The following is a 23,710-nucleotide window of genomic DNA, read 5'->3' on the forward strand; positions in this document are numbered from 1 at the left end:
TGTCTTTTGTTTGCGTGAAAGTTTTTTCTTGCCATGTGACGAAGTCATCTAAGGTTGCTTTGAGGCGCGAGGCAAAGTCGGCGTGGGTGACGGTGGCCTGGAGGCTGACCTGCGGTGCAACGGCCAACAATCACAATTCCAACGTCGTACAACTGTCAAAGTGGTTGGTCGACTGTAGTTCTGCGAATACTAGCTAGCGTTTGGGTCTAATTATTAACTCATTGACTGCCAGACGATGTGCAAAAATGCGTCCACTACAAGTGCCAGGGTTTTTGTCATTGGCACTCGAATTCCAGGACCCACAGAATATTTAGTTTGAGGATTACATAAACATTCAAGTGAGCTCTAAGAAACCTTAAACTCTCGTATTTCGTCGGGAAAAAAAATTAGTTAATTCCTAAATTATATGGGTTTGGAGTTATATGAGCTTGAAATGGGGGTGGCTGTCCAGAATACAATGCAATACATACATATTGTTTTATATAGCGTTTTAACAACAGCTGAAGCTGGAACAAAGCGTTAACATGGAAAACAGGTAAATGCTGCCCCCTTGTGGAAAAGAAAAAACATGGCCAGGTAATAACCATCTATTTGCTAGGTATTAGCGAATAGAGAGTTGATAGCTAGCGAATAGATAACACCTTGTGAATAGATAGCAAATAGCTAGCTAGCCCTATAGCTATTACATACAGTAGCTGTAAAGTGACCTTGAGAGTTTTGAAAGGCGCTTATAAATAAAATGTATTATTTCTATTCCTTTGTGTGTGTGTGTGTGTGTGTGTGTGTGTGTGTGTGTGTGTGTGTGTGTGTGTGTGTGTGTGTCGTCTACCACGGATTTTGACCAATCACGTGCGACTTTAATCGCTGGGGGGTTGCGGAAACGGCTCCTATAAGCGGCTCCCTATTCAGAGCCGCTCTATTCGCTCACATCGAAGAGTTGGCTCTGAGAGCCGTTTCGTTTGCAAACGACACATGACTCGTCCGTACCTCCACCAGCTGGTTCTTCATCTCGTGGTAGCGGTTCTGGGCGTCGACAACCTCCTCCAGGTAGTCCTCGCTGAGCAGTTCCCGCACCGCCGTAGCCCTGGCTAGCATCCCGGCGCACACCTTCTGCTCTTTGGCTTTCTTCTGCCGCTGGAAAACCAGCAAATGAGGCATGGCCGTGTAATCCACCGCCTTGGCGGAAATCAACTTCCGGTAGACGTAAATCACGTCCAAGTGTCTCCAAGTGACCGAGTCGCGTAAAAACGTCTGCACGTCGTCCCAGTCCCGCAGAGCCAAGCGGATCCGGACCGGCGGGCTGGCGAGCTGCGTGTGAAAAAAAGCGTTCATCAAGTACAACGCGCCCACCCGCACCTGGTAGGAGTATGGCGACAGGAAGTACTTGACGGCCGTGGCCATGGCCGCCCGGCAGAATCGCCTCATTTCGCTCATGCTGGGGATGCCGCGGAAGACGTCCGAGAAGCGGGCGTCCCTCCAAACAACCGTGAAACATTCCAAGCGCACCGAGTCCAGTTGCCGGAAGCGGCCCAGGAGACTTTCCACGTCTTCCGTCAGAGGCTCGTAAAAGTTGTCAGCGTATTTGGGAGGCATTTGAGGCATCCCGGAGTGTCCAAGCGAGGCCTTATGGTGATTTGTTTTCAATGGAGTTCCGAAGTGGCACAAATTAGGACTGCTAACCTAATCGATGTGAACCGATTCAAATTCACATCAAGTGAAATTCGCTTCCCGGGGAAAGAGAATCGTAGTTGACCTGTTTTAAATCGCATCTGGACTTCGACACACCTGATTCCAACTAGTGATGTGTTGTTCGCGAACGAGCCGGATATCTGAAGTGAACAAGGAGCGTCGGCTCTCAAGAAGGAGCCGGAAATGGGAGCCGACTTTTCCCCCCTTTCTATTCTATTCCCTGCCCTCAGTCTTCGGTTAAAGCCGCACGTCATTGGTCAAGATTCGTGGTAGAGGAGGGAGGGGATGATTACAGACACACATTATTTTTTTTGTCACTTTTTAAAAATGTTATTAAAATTAAAAAGTCAAATGATAAGATGTATTTTTTTATGGTCTCCAATAATTTTAATTTCTAAAAACAATAATTCTCACACACACACACACACTGCATGAAAAGATGAATTTAAGAAAAGTTGTTCTTGATGAAATATTTTACAAAAGTGAATTTTAAAAATCAAATGGTTAACAAAATAGATTTGTGAATGAGTTAAAAAAAACAACAAAATTGCCAGAAACATCAACGTCATACAGTCCATTTTGTACTTTATTAAAATGTGTTTCATTTTTGTTGTTGTTGAACACAACAAAAATGTCTCCCCATGTCAGAAACTCCCGAGACTAAATAATCAAAAGGAACGCTCATGGAGACGTACGCTCTCATTCCTTCAAAACCGTCTTTTGTCCCGTATGTTAAAAATAAGACAAAAAGTGGAAGGAACATTGAAAGTTTTGTCTGTCAATTAAAATGGAAAAAGGCAAGAAAGAATAGGGAGGCCTGGGAATATGAATCAAACGCTCCTTTTTTTGTTTCCTTCCAAGGCTACCACTACACTACCATCCTCCTTTCCCGCTCTTTTTCTTCTTCTGTGGTGCCTTTTTGCGCGTGGCCCCGGAGGACGCGGGTTTCTGCTGGCGCGGAGGGACCACGTTGGCGGAAGCCGATCCGGATGCCGATCCCGGTCGAGGGGACGTCGGTGGGCTGCTGGCTGTTTTGCTCGCGTCCCTGCGAACAAAGACAAGCAAAAGTCATGATTAACTCATTCAGCGCCAGACGAGGTAGGTGCAAACATGCGTCCGCTCCAGTGCCAGGGTTGTTGTCATTGTCACTTGAATTACAGGACACACAGAATATTATTGAGTTTAATAATAATAAAAAATAAACTAAAAATAAAAACACAAAATTAAAAAAATAAATACAAATTAAAAAAAATAAAAAATTAAAATAAAAAAAATAATAAAACCACTAAAAATAAAAACACAAAAATAAATATAAAAATAAATAAATGAATTAATAAAAAAAATAATAAAAACACTATCGATTAGCTATATAGCTATCTAAGTGGCTAGCTGTCTGTTGGCTATCTATTAGCTATCTACTGGCTGGCTAGCTAGCTTTAAAGTGTCATTCAGTGTATCAACTAACTATCTAGCTTGCTATAGAGCTATTAGGTGGCTAGCCATCTAGCTAGCTATTAGCTATAGAGCTATCTATTAGCTATCTACTAGCTGGCTAGCTAGCTTTGTATCTGTGTGTTTAATGATCTTCAGTGTATTAGCTAACTAACTATCTAGTTAGCTATCAGCTATAGAGCTATCTAGGTTGCTAGCTAGCTAGCTATCTATTAACTATAGAGCTATCTAGGTTTCTAGCTATATGTTGGCTATCTATTAGCTATCTACTAGCTGGCTAGCTAGGGTTCTATCGATTTACTTCTGGGTCCCCTTGTGGAAGGGGAAAAAACATTGTCAGAGGCCGTGGCCAGCGCTTTATCAGCACCCAAGCATGACGTGACATAACAAAACCTAAAGTCTACATCGTGTTTTCAATTCCCGAATTAATTTGTGAATGGCAGTGAATGAGTCAATTATTGTTAATTATATTATTGCTAACTAACTAGCTAGCTAGCAGCTATATAGCTATCCAAGTGGCTAGCTAGCTAGCGATCTGTTGGCTAGCTATTAGCTATCGGTGTATTTAATAGTGGCATTCGGTGTATTAGCTAACTATCGATTCGCTATATAGCTATCTAAGTGGCTAGCTGTCTGTTGGCTAGCTATTAGCTACCTAATAGATACAGACGCATCCCCATTTGTAACGTCGTTCATTCAATGAAGGTTTCGGTTACTCACAGCTCCGACGAGGCCCCCGCGGTGGCCCCCTGCGTTCCTTTCCCGATCTGCTCCTTCTTCTTGCCCTTTTTCTTGCCTCGGTAATAGGAGCGTTCCCTCATGGGCAGCCATCTTTCTGGGTCAGGGGTGGATTTGGGGTCACAGTTCTTGGGTAGTTTACCTGGAGGGAGGGAGGGAGGCACTTAGGACGTAGAGCCAGGCTGAAACGGTTGATTAACTCGTCACCAAAAGCTACCCTTCTTTTTCTTCTTCTTCTTTTTAACGTCGCCTTTTCTGGAAGAAGACAAGACAAAGGAACCGGTAAATTAGGAATTAGCACGTTTTTGGGATGTTGTTAATTCTAAACGGAAGTTGTCAAAAGACGCTTGGTTTTATTTATGTCCCTGTTGATTGTAAAGTGTCCTTAAAGGACAACCGACGTCACTTTTTTTTTTGTTTCCTAACTGACATCAGAAAAACGTTCTATAGCATCTAAAATACCCAAAACACGCAGTATGATATTTTTAGTCAAATGCAAAACACCAATAAAAATGACTTCAAGTGTCTAAAAAGTACTTTAATTTGAAACAGGAAGTGGCCAGTTTCAGAAGGTCCCGCCCCCTTGTTCGTGACGTCACGCCAAGACGTCTTGCCTTGCTGAAAAATCAAAACAATGGCTTCAGATTCGGAGAAGATGCTTTCTTGTTACTCTGCCAGTTATGAATGTGATTCAAATAGTTCTGAAGAGGAAAGCATACATGTTTGCAATCGATTAAAGAATTTATTCCGTGCCATTTTGAGATATCTGTGGGCGGGAAATGTAGCATCAAAATGAGGCAGAAAATGGCGACAAAGCTAGGAATGAATCAGCCCGTTTCCACAGGCTGATTAATTCCTTACACTGAGCTTTGTCGCCCTCTTCTGCCTCTTTTTGGTGCAACACAAAGTTTTCTGACCAAACAAGCATTGACGTGATGGAAGGACTGCTACAATGTGTCCTTTTTTCGGTCAGGGGGCGTTCCTTCAGTGACGTCACGTACGGACTCATCACCAACTCAAAAACAAGACTTCCGGAATATTCAGCGCGAGTCTTAAAAGGTAAAATATAGCTATATGCGGTGGAATCTTTGTCAAATACGCTCAGTAGAAGTCATTTGAAGCTATTTGACAAATTATGGACGCAACTTGTCCGGGGACGTCGGTTGTCCTTAAAGCTTAATGCGCTGAAAATAAAGCGATCTGGGATGATGTTTGAAACCAGCACAAAAAAAATCTAATAATAATAATAATACGTTTAATTTATAAGTACCTTTTAAAGCTCTCTAAGACACTTTCCAATCACAAAACAAGCACATAAATAAAAAACACAGTTAAAATATGATAAATAAAAAAGTGATATAGAAATGAATGCCTGTATATACAGCAAGTGCTGAAGAATGAATGACTCTCTGTGTCTGTGTTATCATATTATTTGTTATTTAGTTTCATTTTTGTTACTTCAAAATGGCATTAAATCATAAATTTGGAGCAAAATATTCAATAAATATTCGACTTAATGGAGGTAATGAAAGGAGTAAGAATATGGCGTTACCCTTCTTCTTTAGGAAGATTTTCTCCCGCCACTTTGGCTGCCTTTTTCCTGACGTAGGTGGCGCCGTGCGAGTTCTCCAGCTCGTCGATATCCACCTTGAAGGACATGGTGTCCGCCGAAGGGAGGTGTTTGCTCAGGCTGCAAAAGGAACGTTGAGGAAAACGCAAAAGCTTTGACAATTCCACTTGTAAAGATATTCTGGGGAAGCTAAAAGTATGCAGTACATATGCACCTCAAAGCTAGTGACCACTCACTTGACGACAACGAGGTTAAAATCTTAGCGAAAGAAAATTGATGCTTTGAAAAGGGGAGTAAAAGAAGCTATTTTCATAAAACAGCAAAACCCTTCACTAAATCGCCGTGGTGGGGTGAGGTTCCATTTGAATCGTTCCTACAACCGACTTCTTAGGCAACATAGGCTTAGTTATGCTGATGAGATGATACTAGATCAAATGGGGCAATCAAGCCAGTCGTAGACCCCATACTCAGGCAGATCAATAGAAGTAATCAGTCAGGACATTAGGAAAGATCAGCGTAGCCGCAGGGAGTAGTCCTCTGCTCCCTCCAACCTGAGAGCAAGGACCAATCGTAGCGGAGTCTGGCACCGCCACATCTGGACAGTAGGGATATATATATATAGGGCCAAAACTACCAGCAATAATTTTAGTTCAAACAAAAATTTTAGTTCAATGACGGCTGAAGAAAGCTTCTCATCTAAAAGAGTCAAAAAGAAAAAAGAAAAACAAAGGGATTTGGTTTTTCAAAAGGATGCGACTTGGCTTTGTCCGTATCCACCAGAGAGTAAGCGGAGATGAGCTGCGCCAGGGTGTGAGTGTCCTTTGGGTTTTGCCTGTTTGAAGAAAGAACATTTCATGAACGTGTGTAACCCAAGTTCCAAAAAAAAAAAGTCGATTGTGGATCAATTTTCTAGATTTTTTTTTTTTTAACTGTGAGTAATTTTTCATTCCATGCTTGCATTTCACAAGATAGCACGATTTATCTAAGACGAAACCTATGAGGTGTGCGTTTGTGTGACTTAGCGTCCCACTACCAGTACGCTAAGTCGACCATTGCTACGTGCGGCTAAGGGTGTTTCTGTGTTGTCTAAGCAACGATCTCAGGCAACAGAAGAGGTTGAAAAACTTCTGTTGATTTGGATGAACGAAAAGCAGCTAGCAGGGGACAGTGTGAGTGAGGGTATTATCGCGGAAAAAGCACGGAAACTTCACTCGGATATCATCAAGAGGCAACCTGTAAGCTAGTCATCCATTGATGATTTCAAGGCGAGGCATCGATGGTTCGAGAACTTTAAGTGTCGTACAGGGATTCATAGTGTCATTCGTTCTGACGATAAAGCTGCCAAAGCTTACAAGGGATCATTCCTCGAGATGGTGGAAGAAGAAGGCTACGTTCCTCGTCAAGTGTTTAATGCGGAGGAAACCGGCCACTCCATTCCATCAAGTCATCAATGACCATCACAAAGGTCAATAAAACGACTTTATTATACAGTACAGTGATGAGAAGGTTTCTTCAGCCGTCATCTGTACAAAAGTGAAGGTTTCGGACGTTTCGCCTCCTATCCAAGAGACTTCGTCAGCGAACTAAAGCCTGACTGGTCGTATCGGCCCCATTTATATATCCCTAATGTCCAGACCTAGTGGCGCCGGACACAGCTATGATAGGTCCCTACTCTCAGGTTGGGGGGGGCGCGGGACCCCCCCCTGTGGCCCCACTGATTGTTCCTACATTCCTGACTAACGATTGGCCTATTACCCCCACTCCCCCCGGTATCACCTCATCAGCATAACGACCCTCATCAGCATTGCGAAAGTTGCCTAACCTGTTTTGCCTGAGCAGGCTATTGTATGAACGATCCAAATTGAACCTCACACCACCCGACCGGTTATTTGTTATTTAGTTTCATTTTTGTTACTTCAAAATGGCATTAAATCATAAATTTGGAGCAAAATATTCAATAAATATTCGACTTAATGGAGGTAATGAAAGGAGTAAGAATATGGCGTTACCCTTCTTCTTTAGGAAGATTTTCTCCCGCCACTTTGGCTGCCTTTTTCCTGACGTAGGTGGCGCCGTGCGAGTTCTCCAGCTCGTCGATATCCACCTTGAAGGACATGGTGTCCGCCGAAGGGAGGTGTTTGCTCAGGCTGCAAAAGGAACGTTGAGGAAAACGCAAAAGCTTTGACAATTCCACTTGTAAAGATATTCTGGGGAAGCTAAAAGTATGCAGTACATATGCACCTCAAAGCTAGCGACCACTCACTTGACGACAACGAGGTTAAAATCTTAGCGAAAGAAAATTGATGCTTTGAAAGGGGGAGTAAAAGAAGCTATTTTCATAAAACAGCAAAACCCTTCACTAAATCGCCGTGGTGGGGTGAGGTTCCATTTGAATCGTTCCTACAACCGACTTCTTAGGCAATATAGGCTTAGTTATGCTGATGAGATGATACTAGATCAAATGGGGAAATCAGGCCAGTCGTAGACCCCATACTCAGGCAGATCAATAGAAGTAATCAGTCAGGACATTAGGAAAGATCAGCGTAGCCGCAGGGAGTAGTCCTCTGCTCCCTCCAACCTGAGAGCAAGGACCAATCGTAGCAGAGTCTGGCACCGCCACATCTGGAGAGTAGGGATATATATAGGGCCAAAACTACCAGCAATAATTTTAGTTCAATCAAAAATTTTAGTTCAATGACGGCTGAAGAAAGCTTCTCAACTAAAAGAGTAAAAAAGAAAAAAGAAAAACAAAGGGATTTGGTTTTTCAAAAGGATGCGACTTGGCTTTGTCCGTATCCACCAGAGAGTAAGCGGAGATGAGCTGCGCCAGGGTGTGAGTGTCCTTTGGGTTTTGCCTGTTTGAAGAAAGAACATTTCATGAACGTGTGTAACCCAAGTTCCAAAAAAAAAAAGTCGATTGTGGATCAATTTTCTAGATTTATTTTTTTTTAACTGTGAGTAATTTTTCATTCCATGCTTGCATTTCACAAGATAGCACGATTTATCTAAGACGAAACCTATGAGGTGTGCGTTTGTGTGACTTAGCGTCCCACTACCAGTACGCTAAGTCGACCATTGCTACGTGCGGCTAAGGGTGTTTCTGTGTTGTCTAAGCAACGATCTCAGGCAACAGAAGAGGTTGAAAAACTTCTGTTGATTTGGATGAACGAAAAGCAGCTAGCAGGGGACAGTGTGAGTGAGGGTATTATCGCGGAAAAAGCACGGAAACTTCACTCGGATATCATCAAGAGGCAACCTGTAAGCTAGTCATCCATTGATGATTTCAAGGCGAGGCATCGATGGTTCGAGAACTTTAAGTGTCGTACAGGGATTCATAGTGTCATTCGTTCTGACGATAAAGCTGCCAAAGCTTACAAGGGATCATTCCTCGAGATGGTGGAAGAAGAAGGCTACGTTCCTCGTCAAGTGTTTAATGCGGAGGAAACCGGCCACTCCATTCCATCAAGTCATCAATGACCATCACAAAGGTCAATAAAACGACTTTATTATACAGTACAGTGATGAGAAGGTTTCTTCAGCCGTCATCTGTACAAAAGTGAAGGTTTCGGACGTTTCGCCTCCTATCCAAGAGACTTCGTCAGCGAACTAAAGCCTGACTGGTCGTATCGGCCCCATTTATATATCCCTAATGTCCAGACCTAGTGGCGCCGGACACAGCTATGATAGGTCCCTACTCTCAGGTTGGGGGGGGCGCGGGACCCCCCCCTGTGGCCCCACTGATTGTTCCTACATTCCTGACTAACGATTGGCCTATTACCCCCACTCCCCCCGGTATCACCTCATCAGCATAACGACCCTCATCAGCATTGCGAAAGTTGCCTAACCTGTTTTGCCTGAGCAGGCTATTGTATGAACGATCCAAATTGAACCTCACACCACCCGACCGGTTTAATGAAGGATTTTGTTGTTTTATAAGAATCGCCTCTTTTACCCCCCTTTCAAACCATCTATGTTCTTTCGCTAAGATTTTAACCTCATTGTCGTCAAATGAGTGGTTAGTAGCTTTTAGGTGCAAATGTACTGCCGATTGAGGCCCACTAGTATTATCCCTGCGATGTTGATAAAGTCTTTTTTTGAGAATTTGTTGAGTCTCCCCAATGTACTGCTCTTTACAATTTTCATTCTTACAATGTATGGAATAAACTACATTACTTTGTTTTTCATTTGGTAGCCTATCTTTTGGATGCACTAATTTTTGCCTTAACGTGTTTATCGGTTTGAAATAAGTAGGAATTTTATGTTGCCAAAGGACTCTTTGTAATTTTTCAGAAACTCCTGCAATGTACGGTACTGCTACTCCTCTCCTTTTAGAATCTTGAGAATTATTGGTTTCGTTCGCTATTCTTTCTTTCTGACATTTGTTGAATGACCACTGAGGGTACCCACAGTTAGTGAGTGCTCTCCTGATATGTTTTGACTCCTTTTCTCTACCTTCAGTGCTAGTTGGTAAAGAGCAGTACATTGGGGAGACTCAACAAATTCTCAAAAAAAGACTTTATCAACATCGCAGGGATAATACTAGTGGGCCTCAATCGGCAGTACATTTGCACCTAAAAGCTACTAACCACTCATTTGACGACAATGAGGTTAAAATCTTAGCGAAAGAACATAGATGGTTTGAAAGGGGGGTAAAAGAGGCGATTCTTATAAAACAACAAAATCCTTCATTAAACCGGTCGGGTGGTGTGAGGTTCAATTTGGATCGTTCATACAATAGCCTGCTCAGGCAAAACAGGTTAGGCAACTTTCGCAATGCTGATGAGGGTCGTTATGCTGATGAGGTGATATCGGGGGGAGTGGGGGTAATAGGCCAATCGTTAGTCAGGAATGTAGGAACAATCAGTGGGGCCACAGGGGGGGGTCCCGCGCCCCCCCCAACCTGAGAGTAGGGACCTATCATAGCTGTGTCCGGCGCCACTAGGTCTGGACATTAGGGATATATAAATGGGGCCAATACGACCAGTCAGGCTTTAGTTCGCTGACGAAGTCTCTTGGATAGGAGGCGAAACGTCCGAAACCTTCACTTTTGTACAGATGACGGCTGAAGAAACCTTCTCATCGATGGACCACTCCTGTACGACTGAGAGCTTACACAGACGTATACAGTACAGTTTATTTCTTTAATTGCAATCCAATAGCACATTTATTATACATAAAAGAAGGTCTATTTTGTGTAGTTTTAAGGCTTAGAAAATGAGAAAGTAGAAAATTATGTTTTATGTGGACCTGGAGTGTCCTTTGGGTTTTGCCTGTTTGAAGAAAGAACATTTCATGAACGTGTGTAACCCAAGTTCCAAAAAAAAAAAGTCGATTGTGGATCAATTTTCTAGATTTTTTTTTTTTTAACTGTGAGTAATTTTTCATTCCACAAGATAGCACGATTTATCTAACTAAGACGAAACCAACGAGGTGTGCGTTTGTGTGATTTAGCGTCCCGGTACCAGTACGCTAAGTCGACCATTGCTACGTGCGGCTAAGGGTGTTTCTGTGTTGTCTAAGCAACGATCTCAGGCAACAGAAGAGGTTGAAAAACTTCTGTTGATTTGGATGAACGAAAAGCAGCTAGCAGGGGACAGTGTGAGTGAGGGTATTATCGCGGAAAAAGCACGGAAACTTCACTCGGATATCATCAAGAGGCAACCTGTAAGCTAGTCATCCATTGATGATTTCAAGGCGAGGCATCGATGGTTCGAGAACTTTAAGTGTCGTACAGGGATTCATAGTGTCATGAAACGGATTATTCTCATTTTTAATGGCTTCCTATGGGAAATTAATGTTTGGAAGACACACTTTTCGCCTGACACACTCTTTCTGGGAACCAATTAAGTTCAGAAGCTGATGTATCACTGTATTATTATGATTATATTTTCATCATGTCTAAAACATTGTAAAACCTTTCCACTGTACCTTAAAAGTACTGCCCATCCAATACGGATTTAAAGCTAACGGTCCACCTTTTCGAACAAAACATTCACGATAGCCAAACAGCGGTTCATCGCCCACACTGAGTCAACTTACTTCCACAGCTGCTCCAGATCACTAATGGCTTCCTTTTTACGTCCGTACTTCAGTTTGAAATTGGCAGCTTCTCGCACCAGAGCCAGGTGTGCCGTGGATGTGGGCTGCGGGGTATGAACAGTGACGGACGGACGGACGGACGGACGGGTAAATGACAATGACACTCTTATTCCGCAACCGAGGAATTGGACCAAGTGACAAGAAACAAAACCTGTTGGGCCTGGTAGTACTGAATGGCTTGTCGAAAAACCTCAATGGCTCCGTCGATGTCTTCTTCGTGCGAGTACATGGACACCAGAGCGGACACCTAAGGCGGTTAATAGCCGGGCGGTCGTTTTGGCAGCTTGGTCAAGCGAGCTTTGGCACAATGCAAAAGGTCACAAGGCGCCATTACCATGCCTGCTTTATGCTTGAACTCGTCAATTGACTTGAGGACGTCGCAGGCTTTTGTCACATGACCTGTGGATGATAAATAAATAAACGACAGTGATACGTCGGTTTGCCAACCCCTTGGTTTACAAACTTTTCGTTTTACGAATGCTAAATTGCTGAAAATGTTATCTTGGCATAAGAACTATTTTTCGGGAGACACACGGGGCTGCCACGAGCCCGTTCTCCTAACAAGAAAATGGAAGCCAACTCTTTTTGTCCTCTATTCCCCGCCCCCAGGCAGACGACAGAGAGAGAGTGACCAAACGGAAAGAAAACAGTGAAATTTGGACTTGTTTCTACTTTGATAGTTGAAAAGCAGAGTGCAGACTGCAAGGTTAAAATATCCCATCAATCAGGCTCCACAAATAACCCGCACAAGCCATTTGTACACTTGATGCAAAAAGCTATCAACCCAGCTAAACTGAACACAATTGATGAGGAACTAGGTAAAATGATCGCAGAGAAAGCACCAACAAGGGATCGTTCATCAAGATGGTGAAAGAAGAAGGTTACGTTCCACGTCAAGTGTTTCATGCTGATGAAAGCGGCCACTCCATCGAATAAAGCCATCAACGACCATCACAAAGGTCAATAAAACGACTTTATTATATAGTAGTTTATTTTTTTAATTATAATACCATAGCACTTTTATTACACAGAAAATAAGGTATCTTTTGTGTAGTTTTAAGGCTGAGAAAATTAGAAAATGATGTTTTATGGGGACATGGGAACAGATTTTTCTCATTTTAATGGTTTCCTATGGGAAATTAATTTTTGGGATACATACTTTTCGCCTTACACACTCTGTCTGGGAACCAATTAAGTTTGTAAGCCAAGGTATCACTGTATCACACTTGGGCCGTCACAAAAAATGGACAAAGTTAGCATGGCGGTAAAAATCAGTAGCCACTCTCGAGGACTAACGCACTGCAAGAATCAAGACGAGAGCACGGAAAATCCGACTGGACCCGCCGCACCCTGCCCACCACCTTTTCCAGCGAATCCCCACAGGCAGGCACTACCGATCCATGCGCACCAAATCCAGCAGACGTTTAACTTAACAGAACATTTAACTCATTCACTGGCAGACGACGTGCAAAAAATGTGTCCACTCCAGTGCCAGGGTTGTTGTCATTTTCACTCAAATTCCAGGACCCATAGAATATCGAGTTTTAGGACTACATAAACATTAAAAGCAGCGTAAGAAAGCTTAGACTCACTTCTTTCATAAAAATAAAAAAAAGAGTTAATTAGCTATCTAGCTATCTACCTGGTTGGTTATCTAGCTGGCTACAGTGAGACCTCAACTTACAAACACCTCAACTTACAAACTTTTCGTCTTACAAACTTCAAATTTCTGAAAATTAAACCTTATAATAAGCACTATTTTCATAATACACACCCACCACGGCTGGCAGAGTGATCTTCGGCGGAAGCACACGACCGAACAGCACCAGAAGTTAGTTTATTTCTTTAATTACAGTCCTCATGTAATGCACCTCTCTTTCCAAACAGCAATTCCCTTTGACCTTCGACCTCCAACGTCATTCCATCAAGTCATCAATTCCCATCACAAATGTAAATAAAGTGACTTTATTATACGGTGCAGTGTATTTCTTTCATTACAATACAATAGCACATTTATTATACATCGAATAAGGTATGTTGTATGTAGTTTTAAGGCTTATTTAGTTGAAAAGTATATTTTATGGAAACCCGGGAACGGATTATTCCCATTTTAGTGGTTTCCTATAGGAATTTTTAATTTTAGATACACACTTTTCGCCTTACACACTCTGTCTGGGAACCAATTAAGTTTGTAAGTTGAGGTCTCACTGTATCTGGCTGGCTATCTAGCTAGCTATCGAGTTGCCATCTAACTAGCTGGATAGCTATCTATTAGCTAGCTAATTTACATATTGTTTTAAAAAGAGCTGAAGCTGGAACAAAGCGCTAACATGGAAAGAAAAAGCGAAATGCCGTCTCCTTGTGGTAAAGACAAAACCTTGCCTGAGTCCACGGCCAGCGCTTTATCCTCACCCAAGCATGAAAATACAAAACCGAACAAATTGTGTTCAATCCTTGAATAAATTTGTGAATGAGTTAAACAGCTTGTATCACCCCCGTCGCCATGAACTTTCTAAACAGTAACCCAAATCAAACTGTGTAGTGCTAGCTAACTGCTAGCTAGGAATATAACAAGTAGATAAACGCTCATACCTTGCGCTAAATAGAGCTGCGCCATTGTCAGTTTGATGCCTGACGCGCTTTCTGGATGCTGCTCTGAAAATTGCTGAAAAGGCAACGAGATCGATATTAGTGTCACGGATGTCAAATTTTGCCAGGGTTATTCTCCTACCTGGAGCAATTCGACCGCTTTGCTATGCTGCTTCTCCCTGCACAGTTGAGCCACCTGGATGAGGACAGGTCGCGGGTGACCCGGATTCTGATTTTGAAGACCAGATGACAGTTTCCGGCACTGGTCGCCCTGTTCCATTGCAAAAAAAAAAAAATGATATAAAAAAATAATAATAATAATATATAGTTCTAAATGCTATGTTTCAAAGCATATCAAGACGTCTTGTTGGGGTCACCTGGTTGGTGTACATGGCCAGCAGGGCTTTGTTGAAGTCGATGGTCCGGAGCTGCTTTTTGGCTAGCTTGTATTCCACTCCTTCCGCACTGGTTAGCTTCACCTTCTTCTTGGAGTCAAACACGTTTTGGTCCTGCGAACAAGTGGAAGACGACTTAGAATGTTCGTCTTTCTTATTATTTAAAGGACAACCGACAGCATTTTTTTGTTTCCTAACATCAGAAAAAAAAAAACGTTTTATAGCATCAAAAATATCCAAAACATGCAGGCTGATATTTTTAGTCAAATGCAAAACACCAATAAAAATGACTTCAAGTGTCTAAAAAGTACTTTAATTTGAAACAGGAAGTGGCCTGTTTCAGAAGGTCCCGCCCCCTTGCTCGTGACATCACGGCAGGATACTCCTTCACAAACTGCCTTGCTCCAGAATCAAAACAATGGCTTCAGATTCGGAGAAGATGCTTTCTTGTTACTCATCCAGTTATGAATATGATTCAAAAAGCATAAATGTTTGCAATCGATGAAAGAAGTCCTTCCGGATCAATTCGAGCAATCTGGACTCCAATGTAGCGCCAAGAAAATGCACAAGATGGCGCACAAACTCTGTTTCAAATGGGCTATTTTGTCCACTGGGTATTTGTGTCAACTTACACCTTCTTTATGCGTGTTACCGCAATTGGCTGCCACACACAACGATTCACCATGGCGTTATTTCTGTAGTTTTCCTTCTAATTTCGCCATCAACACTGTGTTTTCAGACGAAAAAAAGTACCCGACATGCATTGTGTGTCGCTTTCTCAGTCAGGGGCGTTCCCTCCGTGACGTCACTAAGGGCATCGTCATCAACTCGAAAACTAAACTTCCTGAATATTCAACGCAAGTCTTAAAAGGTAAAATATAGCTATATGCGGTGGAATCTTTGTCAAATACATTCAGTAGAAGTCATTTGAAGCCATTTTACAAATTATGGACGCAATTTGTCCAGAGGTGTCGGTTGTCCTTTAAATAAATGAATAGGAAGCTAAATTACAAATTATCAATTACAAACTCCAAAGGCTTTGAAATTGGCCCACCTTGTTTATTGTAATGATGTTGTTGGCCGTCACGGCCAGCAAGCCCACATCCGAAGGCCTAAAAGAAGAAAAAGAATACGCGTTTCATGGATTAAAAAAAAGCAAACAGAAAGCAAACAAACATCAAAACGAAATAACTAAACAGCTTAGGGCAAGGGTGCTCACACTTCAGATAAATCTACCTATGACAGTGACACCTCAGCTTACAAACTTCATTGGTTCCCAGAAAGTGTGTTTAAGGCGAACAGTGTGTCTTCCAAACATTAATTTCCCATAAGAAACCATTCGAAATTAGAATAATCCGTTTCCAGGTCCCCATAAAAGATACTTTTCTCCTAAATAAGCCTTAAAACGACACAAAATATACTTTATTTCATGTATTATAAATGTGCTATTGGGTTGTAATGAAAGAAATAAACTGTACTGTATAATAAAGTCGTTTTATTGACTTTTGTGATGGTTGTTGCGACTGTATCCTGTGACTGTAAAGTTTTGAAAGGTGCTTATAAATTAAATGCATTATTATTATTACTGTATCTATTAGCTAGCTAGCTTTCTATTTATTTGAGTGACTTCCGGGTTGAGTGAACGCTGGCGCGTGTGGCTGCCGCTGCTCACCCACAGAAAATCTTATCCTGTGACTGTTAAGTGACCTTGAGTTTTGAAAAGCGCTTAGAAATGAAATGTATTATTATTATTATTATTATTATTATTATTATTATTATTATTGAACACCCCTGGCCGAGGCAAGGAAATTCCTCTTACTTGAGCTTAATGACCTGATTGTAGAGCTGCAGCGCCTCCTCTGTCCGACCTTGCAACTGCATCACGTACGCCATCTGAGAATGGATGACGGCCAGCTCCGACTCAATGTCCTCCTCGGTGATGTCCTGCGGGACACCGCAACAGACTTTAAGTTCACGTTGGCCGGTTTGTAAATTAGATACACAGTGATACCTTGGCTTACGAACTTAATTGGTTCCCAGACAGAGGGTGTAAGGCGAAAAGTGTGTATCTCAAAAATTAATTTCCTATAGGAAACCATTAAAATGAGAAGAATCCATTCCCAGGTCCCCATAAAACATCATTTTCTACTTTCTAATTTAATTTTCTAAGCCTTAAAACTATACAAAATATACCTTATTTTATGTATAATAAATGTGCTATGGTATTATAATTAAAGAAAAAAACTGTACAATATAATAAAGTGGTTTTATTTACCTTTGTGATGGCCATTGATGGAATTTAATCAGCATGAAACACTTGATGAGGAACGTAGCCTTCTTTCACCATCCTGAGGAATGATCCCCGTGTAGGTGCTATAATTTTACCTAGTTCCTCATCAATTGTGTTCTGTTGAGCTGGGTTGATAGCTTTTTGCATCAAGTGTACAGATGCCTTGTGCGGGTTGTTTGTAGAGCCTGACTGACGGGATATTTTAACCTTGCAGTCTACACTCTGCTTTTGAACTATCAAAGTTGAAACGAGTCCAAATTTCACAGTTTTCTTTCCATTTGGTCACTCTGTCGTCTGCCTGTCTCTTTAATGTTTAAACCACCACCGCTCACTGCTGCGTTCGAGACCAATCACGTGGCTTTAACCGGCGACTGGGGGCGGGGAATATAGGACAAAAACAAGCCAGCTGCCATTTTATTTTAGGAGAACGGGCTCGTTCGCGAACGACACATCACTCATTGTGGCAGCTCCGTGTTTATCCCGAAAAATAGTTGGTATGCCAAGGTAAAATGTTCATAAAGTTAACGTTTGTAAACCGAAAAGTTCGTAAACCGAGGTATCACTGTACAAACTTACCGAATCTTCAGCCAACGACAGCCGACAAAGCTCTGAAACACAAGAAAATTTAAAATAGTTTAGATCCAAGATGGCACCCGAGCCTTTTTGTTGTTTTTGTCTTGTCTTTGTGTTTTCTTTTGTCACTTTTGTGTTTTTGTGCGTCGTGTGGAACGGATACGGACAGTTTTTCAGCATTTTTGGCCACGACATTCATCATGGAAGAGACTGTGCTGAGCCAAATATGCCAGCTGTATGCGGCTTGGAATTGAAGCGGATTAACGTGGGATGGGAGATGTGAGACATTGTTTTTTGTCAATGGATGCAACAGCTTTGTTTGCGTTCAACATTTAGCTTGTAGCAGACGTGCACATTCCACCATGATGTCCCTGATCCACTGGTTAAAAGGACGCTTTGATCCTCTCCTCTTTCATCTAGAACTAGTTAATGTCAAAAAGAGGGTACAGCAAGTGCTGAAAAATGACTGACTCTCTGTGTCTGTGTTGTCATATTATTTGTTATTTTGATTTTTGGTTGTTGTTTTGACTTCAAGACGGCGCCGCGAGAGTGTGCTGCCTTTACAGCTGCTCCTGTATTTTGTTTTTGTTTTTTCTACTTCTTCCTTTCCTCTTCCTTCCGTCACTTTGCTGCTGTTAAATGTCAATTTCTCCACTCCGAAACTAATAAAGGTCAATCCAATTCAAAATGGCGCGACGAGAGTAGCTACCTCTACAGCTGCTCATGTATTTTGTTTTTTTTCTACTTCTTCCTTTCCTTTCCTCTTCCTTCCATCAGTTTGCTGCCATGAAATGTCAATTTCTCCACTGCAAGACTAATAAAGGCCAATCCATTTCAATCCCAAAATGATCTAATTTCATAATTTAATTATCGAATTTTATCTATCAAAATGGAAAGGCGATAAATCACATTTATTGATCCACTATTTCGTAATGTTTTTTTGTAGTAATGTAAATTAGGATCGATTCTAGGCTCATAAAATGGTTAGGGGAAAAAAATTGCGACTAGGTCTGACCTTCAGCTTGTTGAAGCTTATTAAACGCTTCAGTCAGCTGACCCTGGCCAATCAGCATGCAGGAGGCATTGTAGCAAAGCTCGTACGTCGACTCGGGAAGCCCTAAATCTTCCTGCAAGGTGAAAGTGGTGAAAAATAGACGGTAGTCAGAGATCCCAAATGGAGCTACACGGGAGTGGCCTTTGCTCATCAAAGCAACGCTTACCAACGGCGCCTTCTCCCACTGGCTCGTGGCGGCCATGACAGCGGCCAGATTGGTCTTGCGCTCTTCTTCATAGTCGTCCTGGGAGTTCCTGATCACATCCGTGTAGACTGACTTGCACTCGTCGTAGCGCTCGAGTCTGTACAACTGCACACAAAAAAAAAGGTCATTCTAAATGCATTTTTGATCATAAACATAACATAAACAGGTTAGCTAGCTATCAGCACAATGGGGGACAGAGCTTTCAGCTGCTCTGCCTCCAAACTCTAGCTAGCTGGCTATCTTGCTATCTATCTATTAGCTATCGAGCTAGCTAGGTATCTATTCAATATCTCACTAGCTATCTATTAGCTATCTAGCTAGCTTTCGATCTATTTGAGTTATTCCGGTTTGAGTGAACGCTGGGGCGTGTGGCTGCCGCTGCTCACCCGCAGAAAAAAATGAACCTGTGACTGTAAAGTGACCTTGAGAGTTTTAAAAGGCGCCTATGGATTAGTATTATAACATTTGTAACGTTGATTCTCTTCCCACCTTCAAATCCCATCTTAAAAACCACTGATTTAAAATGGCATTTTCTGTGTAGCTCTCTCTCTTGTTTATACTTATAATTATTTTTATTATTATTACTATTATTATTATTATTATTACTATTACTACTAGTATTACTATTATTATTATTATTATTATTATTACTATTATTATTACTATTACTACTTGTTCTGTAGCCACAAAGGGACATATGTCTTCTTGTGCCGGTCCCAAGCCCGGATAAATACAGAGGGTTGTGTCAGGAAGGGCATCCGACGTAAAAGCTTCACCAAAACAAACATGCGGATCAAACCTCTCAAGATGGAGGACACTGATTCGCCGTGGCGACCCCTTGAAGGGAAAAGCCCAAAGGAAAAGAAGAAGACTATTACTACTATTATTATTATTATTACTACTATTACTATTATTATTACTATTACTACTAGTATTTTTTTTACTATTACCACTATTACTACTATTATTATTATTACTACTACTGCTATTACTACTACTATTACTACTACTATTACTACTGTTACTACCATTACTATTATTATTATTACTACTATTATTATTATTATTACTATTACTATTATTACTACTATTACTGTTACTACTATTACTATTACTACTATTACTAATAATATTATTATTATTACTACTACTACTACTACTACTGTTACTACTATTACTACTATGACTACTATTACTACTTTTATTACCATTACTATTATTATTACTGTTATTACTACTATTATTATTACTATTAATACTATTATTATTATTAGTATTATTATTATTATTTTTATTACTATTACTACTATTATTATTACCACTATTACTACTACTACTAGTACTACTTTTACTACTATTACTATTATTACAATTATTATTATTATTATTATTATTATTATTATATTAGACTCACTTTAGAACAGTGGTGTCAAAGTTATTCTTTGCCGCGGGCCACATTGTAGTTATGGTTGCCTCTCAAAGGCCGTTATGAATTTGGGGAAGGCATTAGAATGTTTAAATCCCTCCACATATTACATATAGAGCGTACAACAAATTAATGAATAGCTAGTTTCCAAATCTGAAGTCAAGAATAATGACTGTTATTGTGGTTTATATCCAAAAATATGACATTTTGGTTAGGATTTTAGCTAGCATCATGGAATTTCACTAGTTTGATTTGCTTTGGCGGGCCAAAAAAAATGATGTAGCGGGCCGGATTTAAATACTCCCCCGGGAGTATTTGAAAAGAGTTACTCTACCTACATTCAATAAACTCAAACCAAAGGTATTTTTAACTAAATAACAGCCTCACCACTTGACCATAGAGCTCCTTCAGGTTGTCCGTCTGTGCGGGAGCGCTTTCGATAGTCTTCAGAGAGCTCTCCACTCGGTTTAAACGGTACTCACAATATGCTTTCTCAAACACCAGCTCGCTAGAAGAAGAGAAACACACATTTCAAACAAAAAAAAGGACACAAATCTCCTCCAAATAGAGTTCAACTTTTCATGGGTATTGTGTATCTGTGCCAATGAGCGAGTAGCATAAATGCACAAACGTGACCGTGATTTACCTGCCGAGGATCTTGGTATGTGTGCTCATGACATTTAAAGCCTCCTTGAAGGTGCCATTCTGGATAAGGCACACGATTTTACAGTGAAGGGCTGTCACATCTTCCCTGTTTGTTTGCAAAACTGGCAAAAGGAGGAGAAAATAAAATACAAATCTTGGAAACGCTCAACACAATTAAAGGACAACCGACGCCTCCGGATTAGTTGTGTCCATAATTTGTAAAATGGCTTCAAATGACTTCTACTGAGCGTATTTGACAAAGATTCCACCGCATATAGCTAGATTTTACGTTTTAAGACTTGCGCTGAATATTCAGGAAGTCTTATTTTTGAGTTGGTGACGATTCCTGACGTGACGTCACTGAAGGAACGCCCCTGACCGAGAAAGTAACACACAATGCATTTTTGGTAATTTGTTTGGTCTAAAAACTACGTGTTGATGGTGAAATTAGAAGGAAAACACATAAATAATGCGATGGTGAATCGTTATGTGTTGCACCAAGATTACTATTTGATACTAGTTGACCCAAATTCCCAGCAGACAAATCAGCCCATTTCCGACGGAGCTTGGGCGCCATCTTGTGCATTTTCTGGGACGCCCACTCCACTGCGAGACTAATAAAGGCTAATCTAATCTAATCGACATTGGAGTCCTGATGGCTCGAATTCATACGGAAGGACTTCCAAACATTTATGCTTTCCTCTTCAGAACTATTTGAATCATATTCACAACTGGATTACTAACATCTAGAAAGCATCTTCTCCTAATCTGAAGCCATTGTTTTGATTCTAAAGCAAGGCAAGACGTCCTAGCGTGATGTCACGAACACGGGACCTTCTGAAACTTTAAGTAGTAGTAGTAGTTTTGAGACACTTGAAGTCATTTTTTTATTGGTGTTTTGCATTTGACTAAAAATATCAGCCTGCGTGTTTTGGGTATTTTAGATGCTATAAAACGTTTTTCTGATGTCGGTTAGGAAACAAAAAAGATGGTGTCGGTTGTCCTTTAAATCTGATTATAAATAGAAATAAAGCTCACTCCCATTTTCGAGAGATATCGAATAATAAATTTATAATATGTCAAAAAATAAACAGGAAAATAAATCTGTACCGACATGAAATAGACACGTCACAATCCACGAGAAGGCGGTGCAACATTAACGCCACACTTTGCATAATACACAGACAACTTATTTTACAACTTAATTCATGAAAAATATACAGAAACTAGTATATATTACGACATATTTAGAGAAAAAAAAACGAAAAAAAGACATCTGTCTGATTTCGGGCCCGTGGCCTAGCCACATGCTAACAGCTGCCAGGGGAGTTAAACGGATCTTATCCACGAAGCATCGCTGACAAGTTAGCACACATTCACGACGAAAGTCGACAACACGTCTGTCTTCGCTCGCGGTGAAGCTACCTACTTTTTGTAAGAGCTTTCAAAGCTCTCGTGTAATCTCCATTCTGTCCGCACCGGTTGACTTCGGTCCACAGCGCAGCCGAGGGTAGCACCCCGGACGCCATCTTTGATGAGTGGACGACTGGGCGAAAGCAGGAAGTAGAAAGAAGTACATCCGGATTAACACCAAACGACTTGAAACTTTCAATCAACCGCTACTGTATTTTTTGTTTGATTACACCATAATTGTAGGAAATAAATTCCATACTCCACTATTCATTGCTGTAGAGGTTTTATGATGAACATGTCAAAAGAGTCCTTGTTTTTTGCCGATTTTCCTGTCAACCCGAGGCGATTGGCAATCTCACAAATATTGGCATATGTCCTTACAAAATGGTGACGCATCTTACGTTTAATATAGTATACGTAAAATGAAACAAAATTAATTCATTTTAAAAAAACAATGTGAATTTATTAATATTGTAACATCCGGTGCTTATTTGCATGTTTGAGGGTTGGGCTTGTCGAGCGAGCGTGACGTCACATCAATGTTAGCCACAACAAATGGTGTTGTGGCTAACAACAACTCCTGTATGTATGTGCTAAATGCTACGTTTGTTTGTTAAAAAAAAGACTGACCCGCTAAACCAGCCACTGTGCGCATCTTTTGTCACGACGGTGGGCATTGCAGTATTTAGCCTGGCTCAATTAAAGAACAATGTTTTCACCTGCATCACGAATTCTAACATTTAAGAATGACTTGTTGTCGTTACATGTAGCGCGACCTAGCAAAAATAATTTGTCATGCATTATTGTGAAATGCGAAATAGTCTTATTTATACAAATGTCAAAATGTTTCTTGATATAAAAAATATATCTGTAGCTATATATAAAAATGTAGCTTCGTATGTACCTTTCACTACTTATTAATGACGCCAAGACAGAATCAAATGCATAATTAACAATTTGGTTAACGAAATTAAAAAGGTCAATCCATAAAGTTAATTTACTGATGCCATCTTCGAGTCAATAAAAGATTTATTTTGTTCATTCTGAGAAGTGATTGGCGACATTTGCAGGCAAGTGGTGTTCGGCAACAAAATCGCCGCTTTCGTCACAGAATCCGGTGAATGTGGGGTTTTGTTTAGAGGCAAAACAATCACTCCGCCAGCCGTGGTGGGTGTATATTATGAAAATAGTGCTTATTATAAGGTTTAATTTTCATAAATTTGACGTTTGTAAGACGAAAAGTTTGTAAGATAAGGTGTTTGTAAGTTGAGGTCTCACTGTATTGTAGTCCGAAAGAAGCAGCCGTTTATTGCAACGCGAGATTCTCGCGATCAAACGGCAACTAACCATATCGGTGCATTGTCGTGTTGCCATAACGGTGACAAAATTATAACTAGGAGGAAAAAAAAAACGTCGTGGACGGAAAACGTACAGATTTTGAATGTACGCCGAACGCTTAAAAAAAATCAGGTTGTGGACGTGTTAGTAATTAATTCTCTTTGTAAGTATTTTGTCAATTACTTGAGTAAAATTGTATCTCACTAGTGATGTGTCGTTCGCGAAGGAGCTGGT

The 23,710-nt window shown here is 41.0% G+C and overlaps 2 protein-coding genes across 2 annotated transcripts in view; both read right to left on the reverse strand.

Annotated features, from left to right (window-relative positions):
• The window catches only part of LOC148902544 (snRNA-activating protein complex subunit 1-like), a 2,410-nt gene extending 417 nt beyond the window's left edge, over positions 1 to 1,993 (reverse strand). Inside the window, exons 1-2 of the mRNA XM_088991174.1 lie at positions 988 to 1,993; positions 1 to 109 (exon numbers count right to left, since the gene is read on the reverse strand). The exon at positions 1 to 109 is cut by the window's left edge and continues 417 nt beyond it. Coding sequence (XP_088847300.1) covers positions 1 to 109; positions 988 to 1,602 — 724 coding nt within the window. The 5' untranslated portion in view covers positions 1,603 to 1,993. The remainder of the gene's footprint in view (positions 110 to 987) is intronic.
• Positions 1,994 to 2,257: 264 nt separating this feature from the next.
• Positions 2,258 to 22,269, reverse strand: srp72 (signal recognition particle 72). The gene is made up of 19 exons (XM_088991177.1): positions 22,155 to 22,269; positions 20,727 to 20,847; positions 20,468 to 20,588; positions 18,616 to 18,759; positions 18,411 to 18,522; positions 17,399 to 17,430; positions 16,352 to 16,476; positions 15,587 to 15,644; positions 14,515 to 14,646; positions 14,280 to 14,408; positions 14,141 to 14,213; positions 11,883 to 11,947; positions 11,700 to 11,795; positions 11,489 to 11,592; positions 8,227 to 8,304; positions 7,459 to 7,596; positions 4,097 to 4,134; positions 3,862 to 4,021; positions 2,258 to 2,734 (listed from the first exon to the last, which is right to left on the reverse strand). The coding sequence occupies exons 1-19, from the start codon at positions 22,252 to 22,254 to the stop codon at positions 2,563 to 2,565; spliced, it is 1,998 nt and encodes a 665-aa protein (XP_088847303.1). The 5' UTR covers positions 22,255 to 22,269; the 3' UTR covers positions 2,258 to 2,562.
• Between the last annotated feature and the right edge of the window lie 1,441 nt (positions 22,270 to 23,710).

Source organism: Hippocampus bargibanti, linkage group LG02 (assembly GCF_051943395.1).
Source record: "Hippocampus bargibanti isolate YZ-2025 linkage group LG02, ASM5194339v1, whole genome shotgun sequence".
In the NCBI taxonomy this organism is placed as follows: Eukaryota; Metazoa; Chordata; class Actinopteri; order Syngnathiformes; family Syngnathidae; genus Hippocampus; species Hippocampus bargibanti.